The sequence below is a fragment of the Anomalospiza imberbis genome, chromosome 13 (assembly GCF_031753505.1).
Source record: "Anomalospiza imberbis isolate Cuckoo-Finch-1a 21T00152 chromosome 13, ASM3175350v1, whole genome shotgun sequence".
NCBI classification, from domain to species: domain Eukaryota; kingdom Metazoa; phylum Chordata; class Aves; order Passeriformes; family Viduidae; genus Anomalospiza; species Anomalospiza imberbis.
The window spans coordinates 18,404,869-18,426,008 of NC_089693.1; the positions used below are offsets into that span (position 1 = coordinate 18,404,869).

At 45.4% G+C, this 21,140-nt stretch overlaps 2 protein-coding genes across 2 annotated transcripts in view; one reads left to right on the forward strand and one right to left on the reverse strand.

The window, feature by feature from the left end:
* The first annotated feature begins 1,642 nt into the window (after positions 1–1,642).
* Positions 1,643–17,884, forward strand: REC114 (REC114 meiotic recombination protein). The gene is made up of 6 exons (XM_068204344.1): positions 1,643–1,821; positions 2,298–2,387; positions 12,142–12,225; positions 15,236–15,400; positions 16,079–16,147; positions 17,392–17,884. Exons 1-6 carry the CDS (start codon positions 1,651–1,653, stop codon positions 17,551–17,553), a joined length of 741 nt encoding a protein of 246 aa, XP_068060445.1. The 5' UTR covers positions 1,643–1,650; the 3' UTR covers positions 17,554–17,884.
* NPTN (neuroplastin) overlaps positions 17,621–21,140 on the reverse strand; it is a 45,525-nt gene continuing 42,005 nt past the window's right edge. The window contains exons 6-8 of the mRNA XM_068204343.1: positions 19,423–19,444; positions 19,029–19,102; positions 17,621–18,688 (exon numbers count right to left, since the gene is read on the reverse strand). Of these exons, the coding sequence (XP_068060444.1) occupies positions 19,042–19,102; positions 19,423–19,444 (83 nt within the window). The 3' untranslated portion in view covers positions 17,621–18,688; positions 19,029–19,041. The remainder of the gene's footprint in view (positions 18,689–19,028; positions 19,103–19,422; positions 19,445–21,140) is intronic.

The following is a 21,140-nucleotide window of genomic DNA, read 5'->3' on the forward strand; positions in this document are numbered from 1 at the left end:
AGTCCCAAGTCTACTGGCAAATTCTGAACGTTTGACAAGCACAATTTGAGAAAGCCTCGTGGGGAAGCAGTGATTAGAGAAGGCAACTGGCAGCTGGGAAGCCCACGCTGTATTCCCTGTTTCATTACTGATGTCTCTGGATGACCTTGTCAAGTCATTTAATGCCTTTCTGCCTGCCTTTCCCTGTCTGCAAAATGCTTAGATAAACACCTCCCCTTTGGAAACTCTGTAAAATTGTTTACTTTGGAAATAGTTCCTTGGATGTTAAACTGGCTCTCGGGTGCAGCATCAGATGAAAAACACAAGGGCCACAGGACATAAATGTCAATCTAATATTTTCTAATTAAACCATCTAGATTAAACCACGCAGATTAAACCATCGCAGTTTAATAGGTTAACCTCATCCCTGAAGGTTTTATTTCAGATTAGACAGTAATTATTTTATTTATATCAGCCAAAACAACATCATCAATGCAAAGCATACGGGAGAAGAAAAGCAGAAAAAAATGCCGTATTTTTTTTTTTTCTGCTTAATTTGATTTTTTAGCCAAGTTTCCTCTTGGTCAGGTGTATTGTATTGCAGTGGGCAATGCACAGAACAGGGATTAAAGGTACTGGGATGGTACCCACAGGCAGGGGATGGCTTAACTCAAGGTGATCCACAATGGGCATCCACAAGCCCATTTGGGGCAGTCCGGAATGGTACCTGGCTCCTCTGGGCCCCCTCAATGACCTCGAACCAGCTCATGCACATTTTTATTGCTAATGGCCCAAGGTATGTACTATAAATGGAATATCAAAGTGCAGTCATGTCACCATCACTCCTTGTCCAAGGAAAGTGTGGCATTACATCAGTTTAGAAGCATCTAATAGCTGAAATGGGGAAGAAGAGTGCAATTTTGGTCTATTAATCCAGATGTTTGCTCACACTGAGCATGTGTGTTTTCAATGTGTGTGATGCACACATCACACACATTGAAAACAGCTTTTTCGACAGACCTCAGTTCAGGTACCACAAGAACCCCTGTTGCAACTTTAGGAGGTGAATGCCACCAAGAAATAGAATTGAGAGTGCTGGACCTGTTTACAGGGACTTGTCACATTCTACCTGAGGAATGATGCATGCTGACATGTTGGCCAGGTTCCACGGCCATGTCGCAGGGGCAGTGACAGCCACCGAAAGCTTCACGTCCCGTCCTTGCTGCGCAGCTCCCACCGCGCTCCCTCACGCCACAAAATGGCGGCCAGGGTGTCCGCGCTTCTCTCTCCCCTCAGCGCCGACGGGCGGACGGACCCGCCACATCGGCACGGCCGGGGGCTGCTTGGGAGACGGGAGAGGCTTTAGCCACGCTACCCTTGGAGGGGGAGAGGAGGAAGAGGAAAAGGAAGGAGAAGACAGAGAGGAGGGAGCGCGGAGCCGTGCGCGGCACCGCTGAGGCGAAAGAAGCGGCCACCCCTCACGGGCACGGGTCGCCACGGAAGAGGCGGCGCGAGCCCCCGCGCGCCTCGCGCTGATTGGCGAACAATTCCCGCCGCTCGCCCTCTCCCTCTTCCTATTGGCTCCTGCTTCCCGCCCAGCTCCCGCGCGCTGCCCGCCGCCGCCCCTCAGCCCCTCAGCGGCGCCGGAGCCCGCAGTCCCCTCAGCGCGGCATGGCGGCGGCTGGCGGCGGTCGTGCCTCCCAGCCTGGGCTGGCTTCGGCGTCGGGAAGCGCCGACGACAGCCCCCTCCTCGGTGGCGCCACAGTGTGGCCCTTGAAGCGCTACGGTCGCTTCCTCCCCCCGAAGGACGGTGACCATGAGGGGCAGAACACCTCTTGGAAGGTGCCGGCGGCGCGGGGAGGGTGGTGGGACGGCGTGGGGTAACTGACTCTGCTGTAAGGCAAACACGAATAAATGAGGTCTTTCAGGTGTCTTTTTGCGAGTCCAGAGCTAAAGCAAGAGTCGGGGGAGATTTTATTTCATGAATTATTAATGACAACACATCAGAGTGTTAGTAGTCTACTTTTTTTTTTTATTCCTTCATTCAGCAGTAACCTGTGCTATTAAAATCTAGAGATCAAGGTGCAAAAATCCAGAGGGTTGTCCCAAGTAGTTAAATCTGTATATGGAGGTATAATTAGTGAGAAAATCATTTAATGTGCCTCCTGTCTGTGGGAGTGAAGGGTAAGTTGCATTAGTGAGATACGAATTACACACCTGGCTTCTAACAGCAACCTTTGAGACCTTTTATTTGGCCTAGAAATGGGAATTGTAGATTCTGTGCTTGCAGGGCCAGATTCTCCTTTGTCTTTTTAAAGGTGTTTGAATCAAATGAAGAATCAGGCCCTCTTGTTCTTACCATTGTGGAGTCTGGCCATTTCTTTATTTCCCAAGGGCGAACAGTGCTGGTAAGTTTGTCATGTATAAAGAATATTTCTCCTTCATGTTACCATCAGTATTAACTTGGTTTATTTTCTCAGCTTCATCTTCTCTCCCACTGAGTGGGAACTGTCAATTTTGTTTTGCTCATGGTAATTCTCATGTGCTGCTTTCCCTTCACATTTGTCAGAATAATACTAAATGCATTATTTCCTGCTGAGGATCAACATTTCTTCTACATTTCTAAAAATCTAGATTAAGAGGTAATGCTAAGTGTTGCTGATGTTGAAAGATAGTTGGATTTTTTTTTTCATGATTCTTGTGACTCAGAAAACAGGAAAATACACTGTTCAGAAATAGGTAAAACTATAATTTTTCTGTATGGTCCAGCTGACTGCTTGCCAATGACCTGCTAGTATTTTGGTTTGACAATCTAGTTTATCAAAGGGTTTGTATTTTCTTTGTTGGATGATGAGATTTAACATACAGCGTAAGATCCTTGGAGACAAAATTCGAACTGGTGACAGCTGTTATTCCTGTAACCTGCACTTACTTAAGCATAACCAGCTACTAAACTAAAGATTTCACAATGACACCAAAGGGAGAATTCTGTCTGGAAGGAGTGGGTTTGATGCTCTGACAAAGAAGACCTTGCTGGAAGGTGGAATTAAGTGTGTTCAGTGCACCATCACCAGTACTCAGCGGTGATAACGAGTAGGAACCGGCTGATAAATAGGTTAGAAAGGTAATACAAACCACTGGAAGATGCTGCAGTGTAAAGATAACAAAGCTTTTTAAATGGAATGTGTAAGAGACTGTTTTGCAGCTTTAAATATGTATAAGCTTATAAATTAGTTTTTACTATGCCTCTTAAAGGGTCATAAACTTACAGAAATTCAGGTATAGGGGAGAACCATGGATACCCTTGAATCTTTTGGCTTGTGTGTTAGGAACATTGACCTGTTAATGCATGAGCTAACAGCTGCTGCTGTGGATGGCCTCAGCTCATTTAGTGAGAACAAGGTAAAAAGGGACTGTGAAAAGTATTTTAGCAGTTGTGTTGAATAAGAACAAGGAAAGGGGTTTTGAAAATGTGGATGGAAATGAGACTTGCTGCCATCCCTTACCACATTCTGCTTGGAATGACTCAGTTCAGGATGCTCCTGTTCCCAGTGGCTGTTCCTGCTAGTGACCAGTAACTGACATTCCTCTAAAAGTCCTTGAGATAACCATATAAAAGCTAACAGCAACTTCTGATAACTAGCCCAAGTGCAAAAAAGGCACAACCCAAAGCTGCAGCCCTTCAAAGACTTGTCTGGCAAAGGCTGAATCTGGCAAGTAACAGGGCAGATAAAGTGTGCTGTCGGAAAGGATGAGGGATCAGAAAAGCTGCTCAAAACTTGGCTGAGAAAAGCACTTTCTTGCAGCTCTTGTGTTTAGTGGCCAGTGAAGCTTTCAGGCAGCTGCTTTGCTTGAAATGCCAGATGAGGGATTTCTGGGATCTATCAGGACTGTTCCAGCTTCTAAGAGACACTGAGATACTGTGGGAGCTATCACATAGTGCAGGAGAGGTGGAGCAGACATGCTTGGTAGATGTGACCAAAATACCGTACTGAGAGTTCAAAAGAAAAAAAAAAAAAAAAAGCCGTTTTGGTTTATTTCAGACATTGATTTTGGCAATGCTTCTGTGCCAACCCTAAAGTTGACACACTAACATTTAGAATTTTTTAAAGAAAAGTTACATAAAGCTGGTTTTACAGCCCATTGATTGCTTTGGGTGCAGCTCTTTGAGCAGGAGTATTTGGGCTGGTGGCACAGGTGCGTTCTGTGTCTGCAGGACTGAACTGGTGGGACTGGTACGTACTGGGACTGGGTTTCTGAGATCGGACCTGCTGCAGTCCTCCCACTTGTCCTCTTAAACATACCTGAGTGGCTGAAAACCCCACCAAATACCCCATGTGCTTGTTTTCATAGATTCCCAGCATGGCTTGGGCTGGGAGGGACCTTACAGCTCATCCAGTGCCACGGGCAGGGACACTTCCACTGTCCCAGGGTGCTCACAGCTCCGTCCAGCCTGTTCTTGAGCACTTCCAGGGATGGGGCATTTTACAGACTCCTTCCCAAGATGCCACGTAACAACAGGCCAACTTGTAGTGCTGCTCAGGCTGTACTTTTGCCGCAGAAATCATCAGAAATGGTTCATCTCAGTGGTTCTATCTCCCTCTAGTTCCAGCTGTCAGTGCTGTCACAAACCTGTCACAATATTTAACCAGGCTTTGCACGACTAAGTACAGCCCGTGCTTGGAGCCTGTCACACTCCAGATCCACTCACTGGGGGTCCATTATCCTGGACGTTCTGTCAGAGGGGAAAATGCACAGCTCCTGCTCCAGAGGGAATGGATCAGCTTTGATGGAACGCTGCAGCTGTTGGCATGATTTCACTTGTGCTCTCATTTCCTCTCGCTGGCCTGGGCTGGGCTGTGTCCTTTGGATTGCCAGGGTGTCCTCCCACACTGGGTGCTGCCTTACCTGCAGTGAAATTCCCTCTGGTGTACTCTCAGAACTGTTTTGTGCTGTGTTGGAACTGCATCCTTTAAATTGTTGATGCCTTGTCTTTTGATCTATCTCCTAATCCCTACTTTCCAGCCCTTTTGATGTGCTCCAGCTCCTGGTTTGAGGGAACTGGATAGCAGTTATTGTAGCTTTGTACCTCTACACTGGAATAAGATCTGGGTCACAGGGACACGTTTCCTTCTCAACGTGGAGAACTTGAATTTTTATAAAATTTTCATTGATGAATAATAAAAGGATTTTTTTTTCCTGTTTCTCACCTATGAACAACATTTGCACAAAACTGAAAGGGTTGTGAAGAAAAATTTCTGTTTTGCTGGTGGCTGGATAATTATCCATAGTAGGAGCAATATTCAAGTGTTTCTGATTGCTGTCAAAATATTCTATGATGGGTGTACTTACGTATTCTCTTAGTCCTTTTAATTTTATTGAAGCAGGAAAGTTAAGAAACCTTTTCCTTAGGGCCTACTGGCTCTTTTATGATCCGTTTCTAAGAACAATATTTATGAAATAGCAATAAAATATTCACATATCATAACAACTGTTGTTTTTAATAAATACAGAAACAACTGTTTTCCTTTCGAAATACCGTCTATTCCTTGTGTAATGGAATGAAGAGGAGGTAAATGGAACTTCAGAGCATGGAGCATAAAAATCCCTGATGTGTAATGCAAATTAAAGGGTGTTTTGATTTGTTTTGTTTTATTCTTTTTTAAACCAAATTCTTCGTTTGGAATTAAATTACATAATGTATTTTTAGGACCTGTTTTTGCTGCAGTGTTGCCTAACAGACTGCATATTTGATGGTAGAAAAACCTCATTGTTGTATACTGTAGTCAGTGGAATTTTACAGGAATAGCTCCACAGCATCTCTGGTAATTTCTGGCCATGCTCAAGACACATCATGTTCCATTTACCACAACTCTTATTTCCTTTCCCCTCTCTATCAACACATCATGGAAATTATATTTTGGTGTTTTATTCAGTGCAATTACTTCTACTGCTAGAATTCATAATATCCTACAAATGAAACAAATTGAAATTGTGAAGAGGACTTACTTAATAGGATAAAATTAATCTGGAGTAATTGATTTGTGACCTGATCTTTTGAAGTGTAAACTAAATGTCCTTAGTGCCCTCCTGGTCCCCTCATGACTTCCAATAAGCCACCAGTGCTTAGGGTACAGTAGATTCAAACTCATTAATTAGGCAGGCATTCAGCAGGCATTCTCATGTTCCCGATGCTCTCTTTGCAGTGCCTGAAACTCAGGCACCAAATTTTGCAGATGAGATTCACAGCAGTGCCCTGGGCAGAGCTGGTCCCTGTGCAATAAATGAGGGCTCCTGACAGAAAGCTGGGCAGCCAGCAGGTTGCTAATGCTGCTTTGTGGGAGAGCCCTGCAAAGCCACACAAGGTTGTTCTTTTATTAAAGTTTTGGTGGATTATTTAGTACCACAATCGCAGTTCAAAAATCTCAGTTTCAGTTTGTTTATTTCAACGTGTGCTGTTGATCTGATTGTTTTGGACGAGCTGAGAGTATCCTCCTGCATCAGCTTTCCCATTTCTGCTCCATGTCAAGGGCTTCTGCTCTTCCCTTCTCTCTTGCCCCGATTCTCCTAAACCTAAGCTCTTAGATTTTTTTTTTTTTTTTTGAGATTGGTGATGTCTGTTAATGAGGTGTATTTACCCTAGAGTTTAATGTGTGCTATCAGTCTGGGGAAGTACATATTTTACACCGAGAATGAAGGAATGCATTACTGGGACACCCTGAAGAGCTTTAGCCAGCTCATCCCTGAGCATCCAGTTCCCCTCTCTGTGGCCCTGCACAGATGTCACTGGGAAAAAGCCCCAAAACAACTCAGGTTGTCACTGAAGTACCGAGGTTTGTGCTGAGGTAAGGGCCTGTCTGTGCTGTCCGTGGGCTGTAGCCATCCAAAGCCCTGCTCCTGCAGGCAGTGTTTGCACTTTGGCCAAAGCCATTCTCTGCCTTTGTCCCCTGGGGTGGCTCCGTGTGTGCTGTATTCCCTCCCTCCTTCAGCCTCCCTGCCCCTGTACACACAGAGCACTCTGCCTGATGAGTTCAGCCCTGGCTGTTCTCTGCCACACTCAAACAGGCTTAAGAGCAAGGTGGGAGCGGCAAAGAGATTGAGGGTCAAAAAAGCATCATGCAGAGCTTAACATCCTTTTATTCCTTACTCCTCTCTCTCTGCCTTGATTGGTAGGGTTGGGAATGTTTGCAGGGACAACTTTGTGCTTCCCTCACTCTGCAGGTTGTCTTGTTTGGGTTGGGTTTTTTTTTTTTGTTTTGTTTTTTTTTTTTTTTTTTTGGCTCATGTTGGCTCTTCTAATCTTAATTTTCAAGACAGCTCGTGCTACAGAAATCAAGCCTGATGTGTTCAGCCTTAGATATTAGAAATAGATACAAAAATTTCTGTTTTAGATGTGTTACAAGCTAGTAATGAAGTCTGGAGTGAAATTATGTTAGAAGTTTCATTTTCACAACTTTTTTTTCTACAGTCATTAATGAAGAATTTGTACCTTTTAAATAGAAAACTTCTTATTCTAGGCAAAAAGTGTGAAATGGCAACTCACATTCTCTTTTGGAAAGGCAAGGAGTTAAAAATTGCTATTTTTCAGATTTATGCAAGCATTTGATTTAGAATCTATGTCATGTTTCAAGCATGTGCAACTTTTTTATTATAATAACCTAACAAAACCCTTATTAAAGTGATCAGCACTGATCACCACTTACCTGTAAACGCTTTCTCCAGTTTTCTGAAAGCATCTCAGTTTTGCCTGTTCTTTAACATTCTGTATAATTCTTGAACATCATTCACAAGCTTTTTCTGCCTGCCTGCTCACACATCTTTATTTTTCCTGTCTCCTGAGAGAATGGTTATCAGCAGTCCTTGCAACTCCACTGTCTCTGTTCCCTTTTGATGTGACAGATCACTGTGTGGGGACTGTGTGTCACTGTGGGGACACCTGGAAATAACATTGCCATGGCTCTGGTGCCAAGTTAGGCACTTCCAAGAATAAGCAAGGTGTTAGGCAGTATAAATGTTCAGTTGTATAATAACCACAGCATCACAGGTCAAAAATGGGGGTATTTGAGCCCAACAGGGCACGCTTGAAACGCAGGTAGTGAATCATGACTGTCCCCAGTGTGGAGAGCAGCCCCAGGGCGTGCAGCTCTGCACAGGGTGACACAGGTGCCCTGTGCCTGGGAGGAGTGGCACGTTCTTTCAGCCATCCCTGCGGGTTTGGTGACATTGCAGGAGCTGGCAGGGTGCTCAGAGCAGCACAGCATCCTGCCCTTCCCACAAAACTCTTTCCCAAATCCCTCCTTCTGCCCTGCCCAGGCTCCGTGAGTGGAGCTGAGCGACGCTTGCTCCCCACTTGCATCGTGGTACCTTACCTTGGGAAAGGCAAGGGTTAAGGAGCTCTCAGGTGCCTCCCTGGAAACTTTGGAAGTAGATTGCTCTGTTTTCCAGGGAATTGTGTCCCAGGTGCTGCCTAGCCTGTGTCGCAATGATGCAAGCAGAATTTTGTCTGAGGCCTGTAGCTTTTCTCTTCTCCCAGCCAGCATCACCCTGGCAGCTGTGCACTATTAATTCATACAGTCAAATAATTAATAATAATTCATAATTCGACTAATTATTAAATTAAAAATAATAATTTCAATATAATTTCTTAATTAAACAATTTATCCTTTAAAAACCTTATTAAGATATATAATCATTTTATACCTTATTAAAACAAAATATTGTAAAACTCACTACTTACAAAACTATAACACAAATGAAAACTAATAAGCATCTAAATGTAAACAAAAAATTACCATTTTACAATTTAATCCCAACCTTAACAAACAAAACCCCATTAAGTAGTAATCCCGTGTGAAGAACACCTATCGGTGTCGAGACCTCCCTAAAGACACAGAGATAATGAACAACTGAAAACTAGAAAAATCCCCAGAGGAAAAAGAAGAAAAAAACCCCTCAAAAATCCCTAAAGCCTAGTAAAACAGTTCAAACCAAACCACATGGTTACTAGTCAATTACAGAACGGAACCGATGGGGCCAGAAGCTTTCCTTCAAATGCACAGCTGAGTCCTTAATCCAAAACGCGCAATGCATACATTCCTTTGAGCTGTGAAGGAGAACAAACTGGTGTATTTGCACTTCGTGGGCCTGCTAGAAGAGGCAGCCCAGACTGGAGAATGTCTCTATAGCATTCTGGGGTTTAGTTTGTCTTTTTTAATACTGGTTGTGATTTAAGGGCAGACTAGATCATGTTTGTGACCAAGAAAAAAAGCTTTTCCTGCTAAGCTATTGTTTACATAGAGTTTGGTTTGAAAACATCTGGCTTGTGCATGAGCGTGTCCAAACTAAGTGATGCAAGCCAGCATTGCTGAACTGCTACACAAATAATATGTCTTAGATATAGAGTAATTTTCCATTCAGATAGGGCTGCAGTCTAACAAAACTTAGATAATCTATTCCTGTGTTGTTTAGCACCACAGGGTTTCTAAATGCTACAATAAAAAATATTCATAAATCATACACAATACCTTCCAGCACAGCTCACAGCCCTCATTACACAGCAGGTTTCTGAATGCTGAAATGTGAAATCAGAACAAAAGTATTTCCCAGTCAGTGCTGGACTCGATGGCTGTGAGGCTGGATCAGCATTTCTGGCTCCTGCCTCAGGGCAGCTGTGGTCACATCTGGCCTGCTTCCAAAACATTTGGGAAACATCTTGCTTTGTTTTCCTCTCCAGCTTAATTCCACTCAGTCCTCCCTCTGAGAAATTTAGATTTTGGTCACAGATGTAGGAAAGAGCTTTCCTTTACCCCACTTTTGTTACAAGTACAGTCGTGGAGAACTGTCAGTGCCTGACTGAACATTGAAGACCAAACTTAATAAAGTGCTGCCGTTTCTCTCTTCACATGGTGAACGTTCTGGGCTCTTGTGTCCCTGCCCCGTTCTAGGCTGCGTTTTGGGGATATTCTGATTAATCTTACACTGCCCTCTGGCTTTGCCCCTGCCTGGCTGACTGAAGCAGCTACGGACGCTGCCTGCTCAAGGGAACAGGGAGCGGCTGCTCTGTTCCCTGCTCTGGCAGCCTGGTGGCAGCACCAATCCAGAAGGAACGCTGCTTTTTTCTGTGTCACCGCCCACATCCAGAGCTTGTCGAGAGTCAGTCCATCACCTGTGCAAAGGCACAGTGGACTGTAATGCCAAAATACTGCCTTGCAGTTCCCAGACCCTGCCCCACGCCCGCTCCTGGGTGTGGGCAGAGATCCTCCTGCCTTCGAGCGTGGCTCGAGGGACACGTTCCTTGTGTTCTTCCCTCTCGGTGCTCTGATTCATTCACCTGGCTTCACATGCACTGCCCCAGCCCCGGAGTGACCCAGGCCAGGCTTGGAGCAGCCTGGGCTAGTGGAAGGTGTCCCTGCTCAGTGGCACTGGATGAGCTTTAATGTCCCTCTCCCAAACCAGGCTGTGATTCTGTGATTCTGTGAATACAGGGACAATGATTTTTAAAAATAATGTGGTTGAACTTAAATTTCAGCTAAATCAAAATTTGGGGTTGGAGTTGGGTAATCGGGGTACATAACTAAAAATTCCAAATGCTGTTTTTTCCCACTTGTTTTACCTCAGAAACAGGATATATAAAAGAACCTGGGAAACATCAATAAAACAGTTGGTAGGAAAATTAAACAGTGACTGCCTTCTATAATTTCTTTGGAAACAGTTGTTATTTTAAGGAGTCAACCTTCCTCTCCAGTGAAAGGAAAAACACTGTAAAACCAGACTGAATATGGGAATAGCTATATTTAAATAAACAGTTGGTGTGTCTCCAAAACAGAAACTACTTGAAATGAACAGAACAAGCACAAGTGGCCACAAGTTAAAGTGGCCTAGTGATGGAATGGTTGGGAATTGCTTCTCTGACAGCATCTGGAGCTTGGTTCAGCCTCTCCCATTGCTCACCAGGCGACCTCTCCCCGTTTTTCTGACGTTTAGGCCTTTCCTGCTTAGCGCGTCCTGCCTTAGGGCACTTTGAGTGTGTTCAGTGCAGAGAGACATTACAAGGGACTGGTCCTCTTACCTGCTGTCAGCAGCTGCTTTTACAGCACACAGGGCAATTCTTCTCTCCCTCTGACCCCAGCTCTTCTGGGAATGGTACTTCCCTGCTGGCCGACATCCCGGAGTCTCTCACAGCAGATGTGTGCCATCCAGTCTGCCTTTGCTTCAACTCTTCACAGTTTTTGAGAGATTCCTCTGTTGAAGTGCAGCTAAAAATCTACATGCAGTCGCTGCATGAGACTGTAAAGCCAGTGCCAGCACAGTAAAGCAGCAGAGTCACTGAGGCGATTTCTGTTCCAAAACAGAACGGCAGATGGTTTTCCAGCCTGGACCCACCTAACGTGGATGGTGACTGTGGCAAACAGCACTGGCCCTTCTGCATGGACATGACTTGTGGGGTTTGACCCTTATGACTCCTTGAAAGCAGCCTGGGCTCAAGCCCTTGGTCATTGAAAGTACTGCGAGTTTGGATAAAATGGGTGCCCGATTTCCTCCCTGCCCTAACACCGATTCATTGTTTGGGTTTTTCCCCTGGACTGTGCTAAGTAATGGCTCAGAGCGCCTTGGGAGACACAGTCCGTTGCCTTGCAGTTGTTTTTCACCTTCCTGGGTTGTTTTTACAGGAGGCTGAGCAGTCTGTAGAGTTTGAAGAGACTGACAGCGATGCAACTGGGGTACAAAAACATCTTCATCCAATTAACAAAGCTGCTGCTTGGTTCCCTGAGTGCCACCTGGAGCCAAGGGCTCCCCGGGGCTTGGATAAAGCGGGGCTGTGCCATTCCCCGGGTTCGCCTGCCCTCTGCTGCCCTCCCGGGCTACTTCAGCACTCAGAGCTCCGCTCGCTGCTGCTTTATTCTGGCTTTCAGGGGCTTTCATAGCATGCACAAATATAAATGCACAGAGGTAAGGAAATCAGAACATACTTCGACACAGTGTTGTTACTGGATTTAATCCCTGGAGGGGTAAAACTTCCACAGTGGCAGTTGTTTGACAGCTCCAAAAACTGCGTAGCTGCAGTGACCGATCCTCATTAGCGCTTTAATTACATCACAGAACTTAAACATGTGCTCCTGAGTGCTGCTGTTTGCTGGGCCACTGGTCTGTGCTTTATTTCAGGAAGGCTTTTCCCTGATTGATTCCCACAAGTGGCTGAAGATAGTGAGGAGAGCAGAGTGCCTGCTGCTCCGGGCAGAGGCCAAGGTGAGCTGAGCTGCTTGGAACATTCCTAATATGTAACACAGAGATGGAGAAAATCTCTCCATTTTGGCTAAATTAAACTAGAATGTGTACATTATCTATGTAAATTAGAAACTTTTTTTACTCAAGATACTAAACAAAAATGGATTGAATATTGATATCTTTTGTAACTGCTAATACTCAGTTTTTAGACTGCTCTCTGAGAGTTAGCTACTAAAACAGCCAGACTGGTTTTATTTCCCAATCTATCTGCCACGGCTAACAAAAAGATGAAGCAAATCTCTTCCAAGATTCCACTGAGTCAGACTGCACTTCAGGAAACAAACTCTAACCAAGCAATTGCTGAGCCATTTTGTGGCTCCTGGCACAGCAGCAGCAGGCTGGTGGTTAAGGTATTTGGTACTCAAGGAAATAAAATGGACGTGGGTTTCTGGTCTCCCACTCAACTCTCCTGATGAAAAGTGGTTGGTTTGCCTTTAAATAATCAAACAGCACTTTCTTCTTACCAATTTATGTAAAAATCTCAGGGTTTTTTGTTCTTGGATGAACTCTGATACTCTGTAAGTATCTTAGTGTTTTAAATTCATGGGTTATGCCTGAAACCAAAACACCTCTGCACTCTGCTTTCTATCAGCTTGTTAGAAAACCTGGAAAACCTGAAGACAGCTGGGGCAGGAGTTAGTTCTGATGAGCCAGCAGGCTGTTCCTTCCCAGTTACCGGGAAAAACACTGTAAAACCAGACTGAATATGGGAATAGCTATATTTAAATAAACAGTTGGTGTGTCTCCAAAACAGAAACTGCTTGAAATGAACAGAACAAGCACAAGTGGCCCACAGAATATCCCATCTAACCCAGTTACCAGAGCCAGTCCCCCAGTGCAGCATCAAGGGATTCTGCTGCTCCTCACCAGCAAGACAAAACCAACACCACACTCACTGCCAGGCTCGAGCAAAGCTCTGAGGGGCACTTCAGAAAAGGAGGAATTTTAACAGTCTGAAATTAATTTGGTGCATCTCAGTGTTTACTTACCATAAATTCACACAACTTCAACTGGATTTAGTGGCACAGCAGTGGTTCTACCATACAGCTTCTCTCCTTTATATCCTAACAGTGGATGCAGCTTCTGTGCTCATCTTTATGATGAACTTCTGGTTTATCTTGTACTCCTTGTTTTTTGTAAGCCATCAATACTGCATTTACAGTGGAACTTACTCATCACTTCAAATATGGCTTCAGTAGGGCACTGCAGGCTCTTAGCCAGCAGAATGAGTTTCAAAACTATGAACAGGAACAAGATGACTCTTCTTAATAATTTTGCAATAAATAATTTCCCTTCATATTGTTTTCCTTGAGCTCAGCCCCCCACCCCAGCATGGAAGAGGTACAAATTTAATGATTCCATGACACAAGGCTCTTTAAGACTTCAGCTTCTGTGTGGTTCAGGTGTGACTGCCCAGTCCTCAGTTTATACTATAAACCTTGACATATCACAGCTCTCTTTCCACAAGGAGCAATGTTTAATTTTCAAAGTCTGCTGTTGTTTATGAACTGCAAAATGAAGTATTTAACAGTCCTTGTGAGAAACCCGAGGGAGTCCAAATAGCTCAGCCTCAAAACTGATTTAGGGATCTAAACAAGCAGGTGCTCTTTGAAAGTTTCCTAAGGAAATTCCACCCAAGTTCCTTTTGTGTCACTGAAATCAGAACTCACCTGTCTGGCATTGCACAGCTCAGTGCCTGGCTCTGTGAGGCTGCCCCAGTTCCTTAATTAATGAGGGCAAATCCAACTGGGCACTGGCAAATGAGTGCTGCACTTCACATTAGTTTGACATTTTTCCCTTTAAAAAGCACTGAGGCTTTTGTGCTTACCCTGCCCTAAAAATCTTTTTATGGGATTCAAACATCTTCAAGCAGCAGGCATGTAAACACAGGGGCTGTCAGGAGGAGCTGGCTCATCTCTGAGACAGGAGCTTTAAAGTGAGAGCTGTCCTCATGTTCCAGCAGCCCAGCAGTGTAGGATTAAAATGGGCATTGAAAATGGGGTTGACATTGGAACCTCAGGAAGATGAAGATCTAAATAAGCCAGGCTGGGCCAAGGAGAATTTGCTGCTTTTCTCGTACTTTAAGTCTTTTAAATTTGAAATTTCCAGATCAAACAGAAAGCTCCACTAATTCACTCTCTAAACACTGAATATGCACCTGCCTTACATCAGCTCAAGGTGCTTAAGCCAAGCTTATCACACACCATAGATTCCCATCCCCATTTCAGGGTAGTTTGCTGAACCTGGGGCACTTATTAAAAATACCTATTATGGTACAGCCCAACAACCTACTCTGGGGGGTCAGAGCTGACTGGGAGTTTTCAATAATTTTCAGTATAATTTCACTCTTTGAAGTAATGCATTTGAATTTCCTGCACTCCTATTCAACGTGTTGGTTTCTGTTCAAGGAACGTTTAGGTGAGAGCCAAACTGAATGTGTAGTCTAGCTCCACACAAGCAGACCAGGTAGGGTTGACTCTGATGCACCAAGAACATAAATCCTAACCAGAATGTGCCATTCCCAGAATTTCTAGTTCAGATCCAGAGTTAACTTCTGCTTACTGCTGTGTCATTTTTTGTCACAAATTACCGTGCAGAGCTGGCACACCCTTACAGGATTACTACCTGCAGCAACAATAAAACTTAATTTTCCTGCTACGTGTAAAAGCTGAGTCCTGGCAAGGCTTGTCCACTTGGTTAAACCCTGAATTAGTGGCAGGTGGCCCTGCATCACTTACCCTTTTCTTGCATATTTTTATCTGGTTTTCAAAACAGCTATCGCAGTCTTCTGGTTAAGCTGCTGGGAAAAAAAAAAAGAAAATACAGCAGGGAAAACCTGTTTATTTGTTTTTAAATTGGCGCAGTGATCCGTAAATCTATTGCCTTCTTCCCAACTCCAACAAATATGGATTTAATCCAAGCAGTTTGAGGGGATTCCAAGTGAATTTGATTTCCCTGTGCTTCTGAGCAGAACGAGTGCCGCATGTTCCGCGTGCAGTTCGGAGGGAGCTCCAGGGAGGAGATGCAGGAGCACTGCTGCAGCTGTGTCCGGAAACTCAGCGAGTACGTCCCGGTGCAGGGGGCTGAGGAGCAGAGCCCCAGCCAGGACACCCAGGGCATGGACACTGAGCACGCAGTGAGTGACCCACACCCCCAACACCAATCACCTCTGCCTGGGAGAGCTGGCCACGACGAGTTTCTCACAGCTGTGAGACTGTCTGCATGAAATAGGAACTGGGAAATCAGTTGTACAGGGTAAAAAATGATCAGAGCCAAAACATAATCCCGGATCCTTTCTGTGTTTGCCTGCTCCCAGTTTGCAGTGGTAGCAGCTGCCACCACTGCCTATTTACAATTGGAGCCTAACCTGGCACATTTAAAAGCAATCTCAGGAGGAACAGAATGTTTCCCCTCTCCAAGATAAAGTCCTGAGGTAACTGGAAAAGGCAGAGACAGACAGTATTTTCCAGGGTGATTATTCCAAAATCTCTGCTCTCCTGGGTGTTCAGATCCATGGAAAAGAAGCAGTGTGCTCTTGTGAGCATCCATACACAGGATTCTTTGAAGTTACTCCTAGGAAGTTGTTTGTGACTTCGGTTTAGCTAACAAGCCTGTAGTTAAACTGTCATGTCTTTCATTTTTAAAGACTGGAGCAGATGTGCATGCAGGTTCCATAAAAAGATGCCTTTTTACTGCAGAAGGTAGCTGAGCACATTCCCTTCCCGTCAGTGCTAAAAATGGAACTGCTTCCCCCCCTGCACATACCCACACTCTGCTTGGTAACAAGCCCTTATTTGCATTTGGTATTTTCTAGCCAGATGAGCCTCTCTCAGACTCCTGCACAAGCCTTGGAGAAAGAAGATCTGTAGCACAGCTTGCACAGGTAAAAAACAAGTATCTCCTCCTTAGAGTCTAACTGAGCCTGAGAATGAGCTGTCTCAGATTCCATCTGGGAAATGCCTTTCCTGAACATCAGGATGCCACCATCTACACCAGCAAAACACTGGATCTGTGTAATGATCCAGAGCCAGGGAATAAGCAGCAAAACAAGGTGTTTGGTGGTGTAATCACCCCATTTGAATAGGAACAAATGACACACTGAGAGCAAAGAAATACCCAGAGGCAACATCCAAATGAATGGCTCTGGCACTGGTTTGACTCTGCAGAAATTACTTGTGCAGATCAGAGCTGAAGCCTGAAAATATCAATCAAGGAATCACAGAATATCCCATCTAACCCTGCTCTCCGGCAGTGGGAACCCATTTCCCCTTGTCCTGGCATTCCAGGCCCTTGATCCAAGTCCCTCTCCAGCTCTCTGGGAGCCTCTTTAGGCACTGGCAGGGGCTCTGAGGTTCTGCTGGACCCTTTTCAACGCTGTCCCACAGCAAAGCATTCCCATATTCCATGGACAGCCTCACTGAGCACTTGTGGGTACAGACCTGAAGTCAACTGTTGCTCATTTACTGGGAATTCAGGCCAGTGCAGCAGCAGATGAACAGAAAGCTCTGCTCTTTTCTGGTTTTGTGCAGTTCATTCTCTGTGTCTTCCTTACCCTTCTTTCGTAGTCACTGGCTGAGCACAGAATCCCAGACTGGGCTGGACTGGAAGGGACCTCAAAGGTCACCTCTTCCCAACCCCAGTGCCACGATGCCCAGAGTTCACCCACCACCATGGGAAAAAGCTGGGAGAGGGGATTAAACAGGGATAAAAAGGAAGGTTTAACATAAAAGCCCCGTACTTTACTTCCAAAAGACATCTGGCTAAATGGAAGTGCACGCTTGGTTATCCCTACACTGTCCATGTGGCAACATGTACAGCTCAAAAAGAGTGTACACTGATTACAGAACAGACACCCACCTGGGAAGCCACGGTACCCAGGAAATTGGCATTTCCAGGGTAAATTTCCAACTGAAGTAATTGCAGGCGCATTTGACAGTGTGTAAAAGCTACACTGGAATCACACCTGGGCATCAGAGAAAAGCTCACACACAGAAATCACAGCTGACTGATACCATTCCAAGAATCAAATGCCGGCAGCTCCGTGTTGCTCCAGCATCCAGGAGGGCTGGGGCGTGGCTGCGTGGCTGTGTCCGAGGTCAGAGCCCCCTTCCCACCTTCCATTCGCAGTCGGTGCTGCGGCAGCGGCCGGAGCTGCCCCCGGCGTGCCGGCACCCGGCCTGGAGCGCCCGGGAGCTGGGGCCCTTCATCCGCCTCTGCCTCATGGACCAGCACTTCCCTGCCTTCGTGGAGGACGTGGAGAAGGAGCTGCACAGACTCGCCCAGGAATGAGGCACGCCCGGCCCTTGAGGGCTGCACACGGCTCTGGTGATTAAAGGTTGAAAAACAAGGCCTACAGTGGTTTTTGTCGGTGTTTTATTTTTAAAAACAGGTGAATCCACTTTTTATACATCATTGCACTTCAACAAATACACAGAACACAAGTTCATGCAGCTACAGTTACGCACATCATGAGAACCCTGGTAGGTCTATTTCTACAATCTTTAAATCATGAGAAATTACAGTGTCAAACTAAAGAGGAATAACTAGTTGCATAGAATATCACCATGCTGTAACATTTCATCATTTAAACAAAAAAAAAAAAAAAAAGAAAATTATAAAAGTTTGCCTGAATTGAATGTACAAGAATATGTCAAACACATCAGTGCAAAAGGATTTGAGAATTTACATGAGTTAACAAAAAAAAAATCACTTAAAAAGCAATCATATATATATATATATTTATAAACTGAAGGTTTGTTTTTGTTTCCAACTGCATCCCACCACCACCAGCAGCCCCTGGCACCACGCAGCCCCGACGCCCAACAGGACAGCCCGCGCTCCATGGTTAAAGCCCTTAAGGAAATTCCAATGTCCCTGCTGCGAGCACCGGCCCGGCACCACTCCCTCCTCCTTCCAGCCGTACAGTAAGGAATGAATATCAGCAGCTTCAAAATGAACCACAACGACTTCTGGTTTCCCCTCCCCCAAATATAAATATATACTGTATATATCTTTAAGTTTTGCTGTACTTTACAAAAGAAGTATCACTAGATGGCAGCGGTGCGGTTTGAGCGGTGCCGAATTTAACAGCTACAGGAAGTAAAAAACAGCGCATGCGTGAACCCGCCTGGCTACTGCTCGTGTAAAGAGAGGAAAGGAGGAAAAAAAAAAAGCAACATTCACAGCACATCAAGCCCAAAAGAGTTTACACCTTCTACACGGAAGCATTATTAAAATTCATCTGGCTAGGTCATCCTTGCAGGAGAGGCTAAATAAGGCATGCGTTAGACAGTCATATTGTTGCTCACTTGGAAAGGAAAGAAAAAAAAAAGAAATCAGACAGAACTGGAGTTCTAGAACCAAGAGTTCCAACCCTTAAATTTAGCAGGTCATATTGCCATCAGTCTCTCAGAAACTTAAAGCTCTAAAAAAGAAACGAGAAAGAGGTGCTAGTCAATGGTGAACAGTGCGAGCCGCCGCAGCCTGCAATCCCCGCGCTCCCACCGGGGCGCGGCTCCCGACAGCCCCAGCTCCACCTTTTAGCGGGAAATCAGTCTGGAGGGTTCGGCAGCTTTGTCTAGATTTTAGCAAGCAGGTCCTTAAACCACCCGCCTGTTTGAGGAAATCAAGGTTTGCCCCCCCCGCGCTCCCTGAGGCGCAGCGGGAATGTTTTAACGCAGGGAACGCTTTGCTGCCGCGCCCCCAGCACTCCGGGCAGGAGGGCTGGGCCTGCCCGCTCCCGGCCGGGCGCAGGCAATACTTACATGATGAGCATTTTTAATTTGTGTTTCTCTGACGTAAGTTTTTGTCTTTGTGATTGTTTGTAGAATTGGTTTTCCTGTAGAAACGCATGGGAGAGAAATGCACCAAAAATCAGTCACGGGTACAGGAAAAATGGACATTACTTGTACTTCATCAGACAGCGTTTCAGTCTTCCTCCCTTTAATTCGCTGAAGACAACACAGTCTTAGATTTTGTATTTTAGCACAATATTTGTTTTCTAGCAAGATGTTGCTTTTCTTTCCTCCAGCGCTAAGAAACGCACCAGACAGTCCAACACCATCTGTAATGTCACATGCAATATCAATCCTATGATTTATCACCTCCCACAACCCCCCAGATTAACCCAGAGTATTTTTTTCCTGAAAACACACTTACATTGGCCCAGCTGGTTCATCATCTGCAGCAAGCACCCCGATGCATCCAGGCAGAGACAAGGGAAGGAAAGAAAAAGAGAGTCAGTGTTTGCAGGGGGCTGCAATGCAAGCAGCAAAGTGATCTATCTACAGCATCAAAGGCCATTCCAGTCGGGAGTGCAAGGATCATGGAGTTACTGCTCTGGATTCGGGTTTAATGGCAGGTATGTTGCTTCAATGGGTTTAGTTAACACTTGGAATGCTGGTCATGAAGGACTGCAACTGTAGCGGACAGATTGGTGCAACATGGTCAAGACTCATCTTGTCCCCAAGTTCCAGTGGTTCAATCTCATAAAAAATAGATGAGGAGACAAACCAACGGTTCAGTTGTAAAATCCTGCTGGATGTTTGCTTGCATTGACTTTTTTTTAATATGTATTTTAATTTTTAAGCCGTTTTTCCACTGCTGATGGGTAACTCCTGGTATATACCCCAGAGGGTACATACCCCACACTCATTTTCCCCCACGGGTGAAACAACCTCTACATTCCCCATTTTTCTCAGTGTTTAGTTAGAAGGGACCAGGTTAGGAAGAGGCTGAAGGGGAACACTCGATTCCAGCCTCAACCATGGTCCTTGGGCAGCAGCATCCAGTGTCACCAGGAGGAGTCGGGGTGCTGGGACACCTCCGGACACACTTCAGCTGCACAGAGGACAGACAGCATCGTCCTGCCCTTGGCAAAGCTCATTTGGGAACTGGCGGGGTGGGGGAAATCTGCCAATGAGCAATGTTTCATATTAACCCTCACGACCAATTGGGCTTTTTTTTGGAATTCTCAAACACTCTTTTCTCCCACACTGTACTAAAGAAGACAAAAATGCATTTACACAACAGTACAAGAGTCAATCCAAGAGCCTAATGCTCCCACAGATGGATTTTGGGGGGACCAATTCAGGCCCTGCTGGTTTTGGCACTTGACAGTTGCCGTTCCCACCTCGTGCCGGAGGGATTTTTCAGGGAAGTCTTTGAGAAACTCTCAGCAGGATTCCACAAGGGTGCTTAGTGCACATGAAGCAGTTATGGAAATTACAGTCTTACAGTGTAGGCATCCGCATGAGCACACGCCAGGAGTAATGTCAGGGAGAGGGGACATTACTCCACCTGGGCCCTCGAGGCAACGGAGAGGCAAAGCCACCGCTAGCACAGACAGTGACCAGAACAAAAAATACTTCAAAAATAAAGAACTAACCACAAACCAAGAGCTTTACAGCCAAAGTAACAGACTAGCGACACACCGGTGTCCACAGAATTCCAGTACCAGCAACAGTAACTATCGGACACGGTACAGAGAACTGGGACTAGGAAGGACAGCCAGACATCAATGTGCTGTTGTATATACAGTGAGATATACAGAGACACATCAGGTACTCAAACACAAAGCACAGCAGAGGAATCTACGGCCTCCTTCCACAAACATCTTTGGGAATCAAGGATCCGAGAGCAGCCGAGCTCCGCGCTCCGGGCGGGACGAGCCTGGGAGGGACAGCGAGGCCTGGCCCCCAACGCCAGTGCTGCCTCTGAGACCCAACTCAGCTCCAACAAGTACCATCGACTGCTTTGGGAGTTTGTTTGGCTGGACTTCAGCAATATCAAACTGCACCGTGGACACTCACTACAAAATAACCATTTTCCCTTCTCTGCTCAAAGATTTAAATGCCTGTTTCAGATCAGTAAGTTTG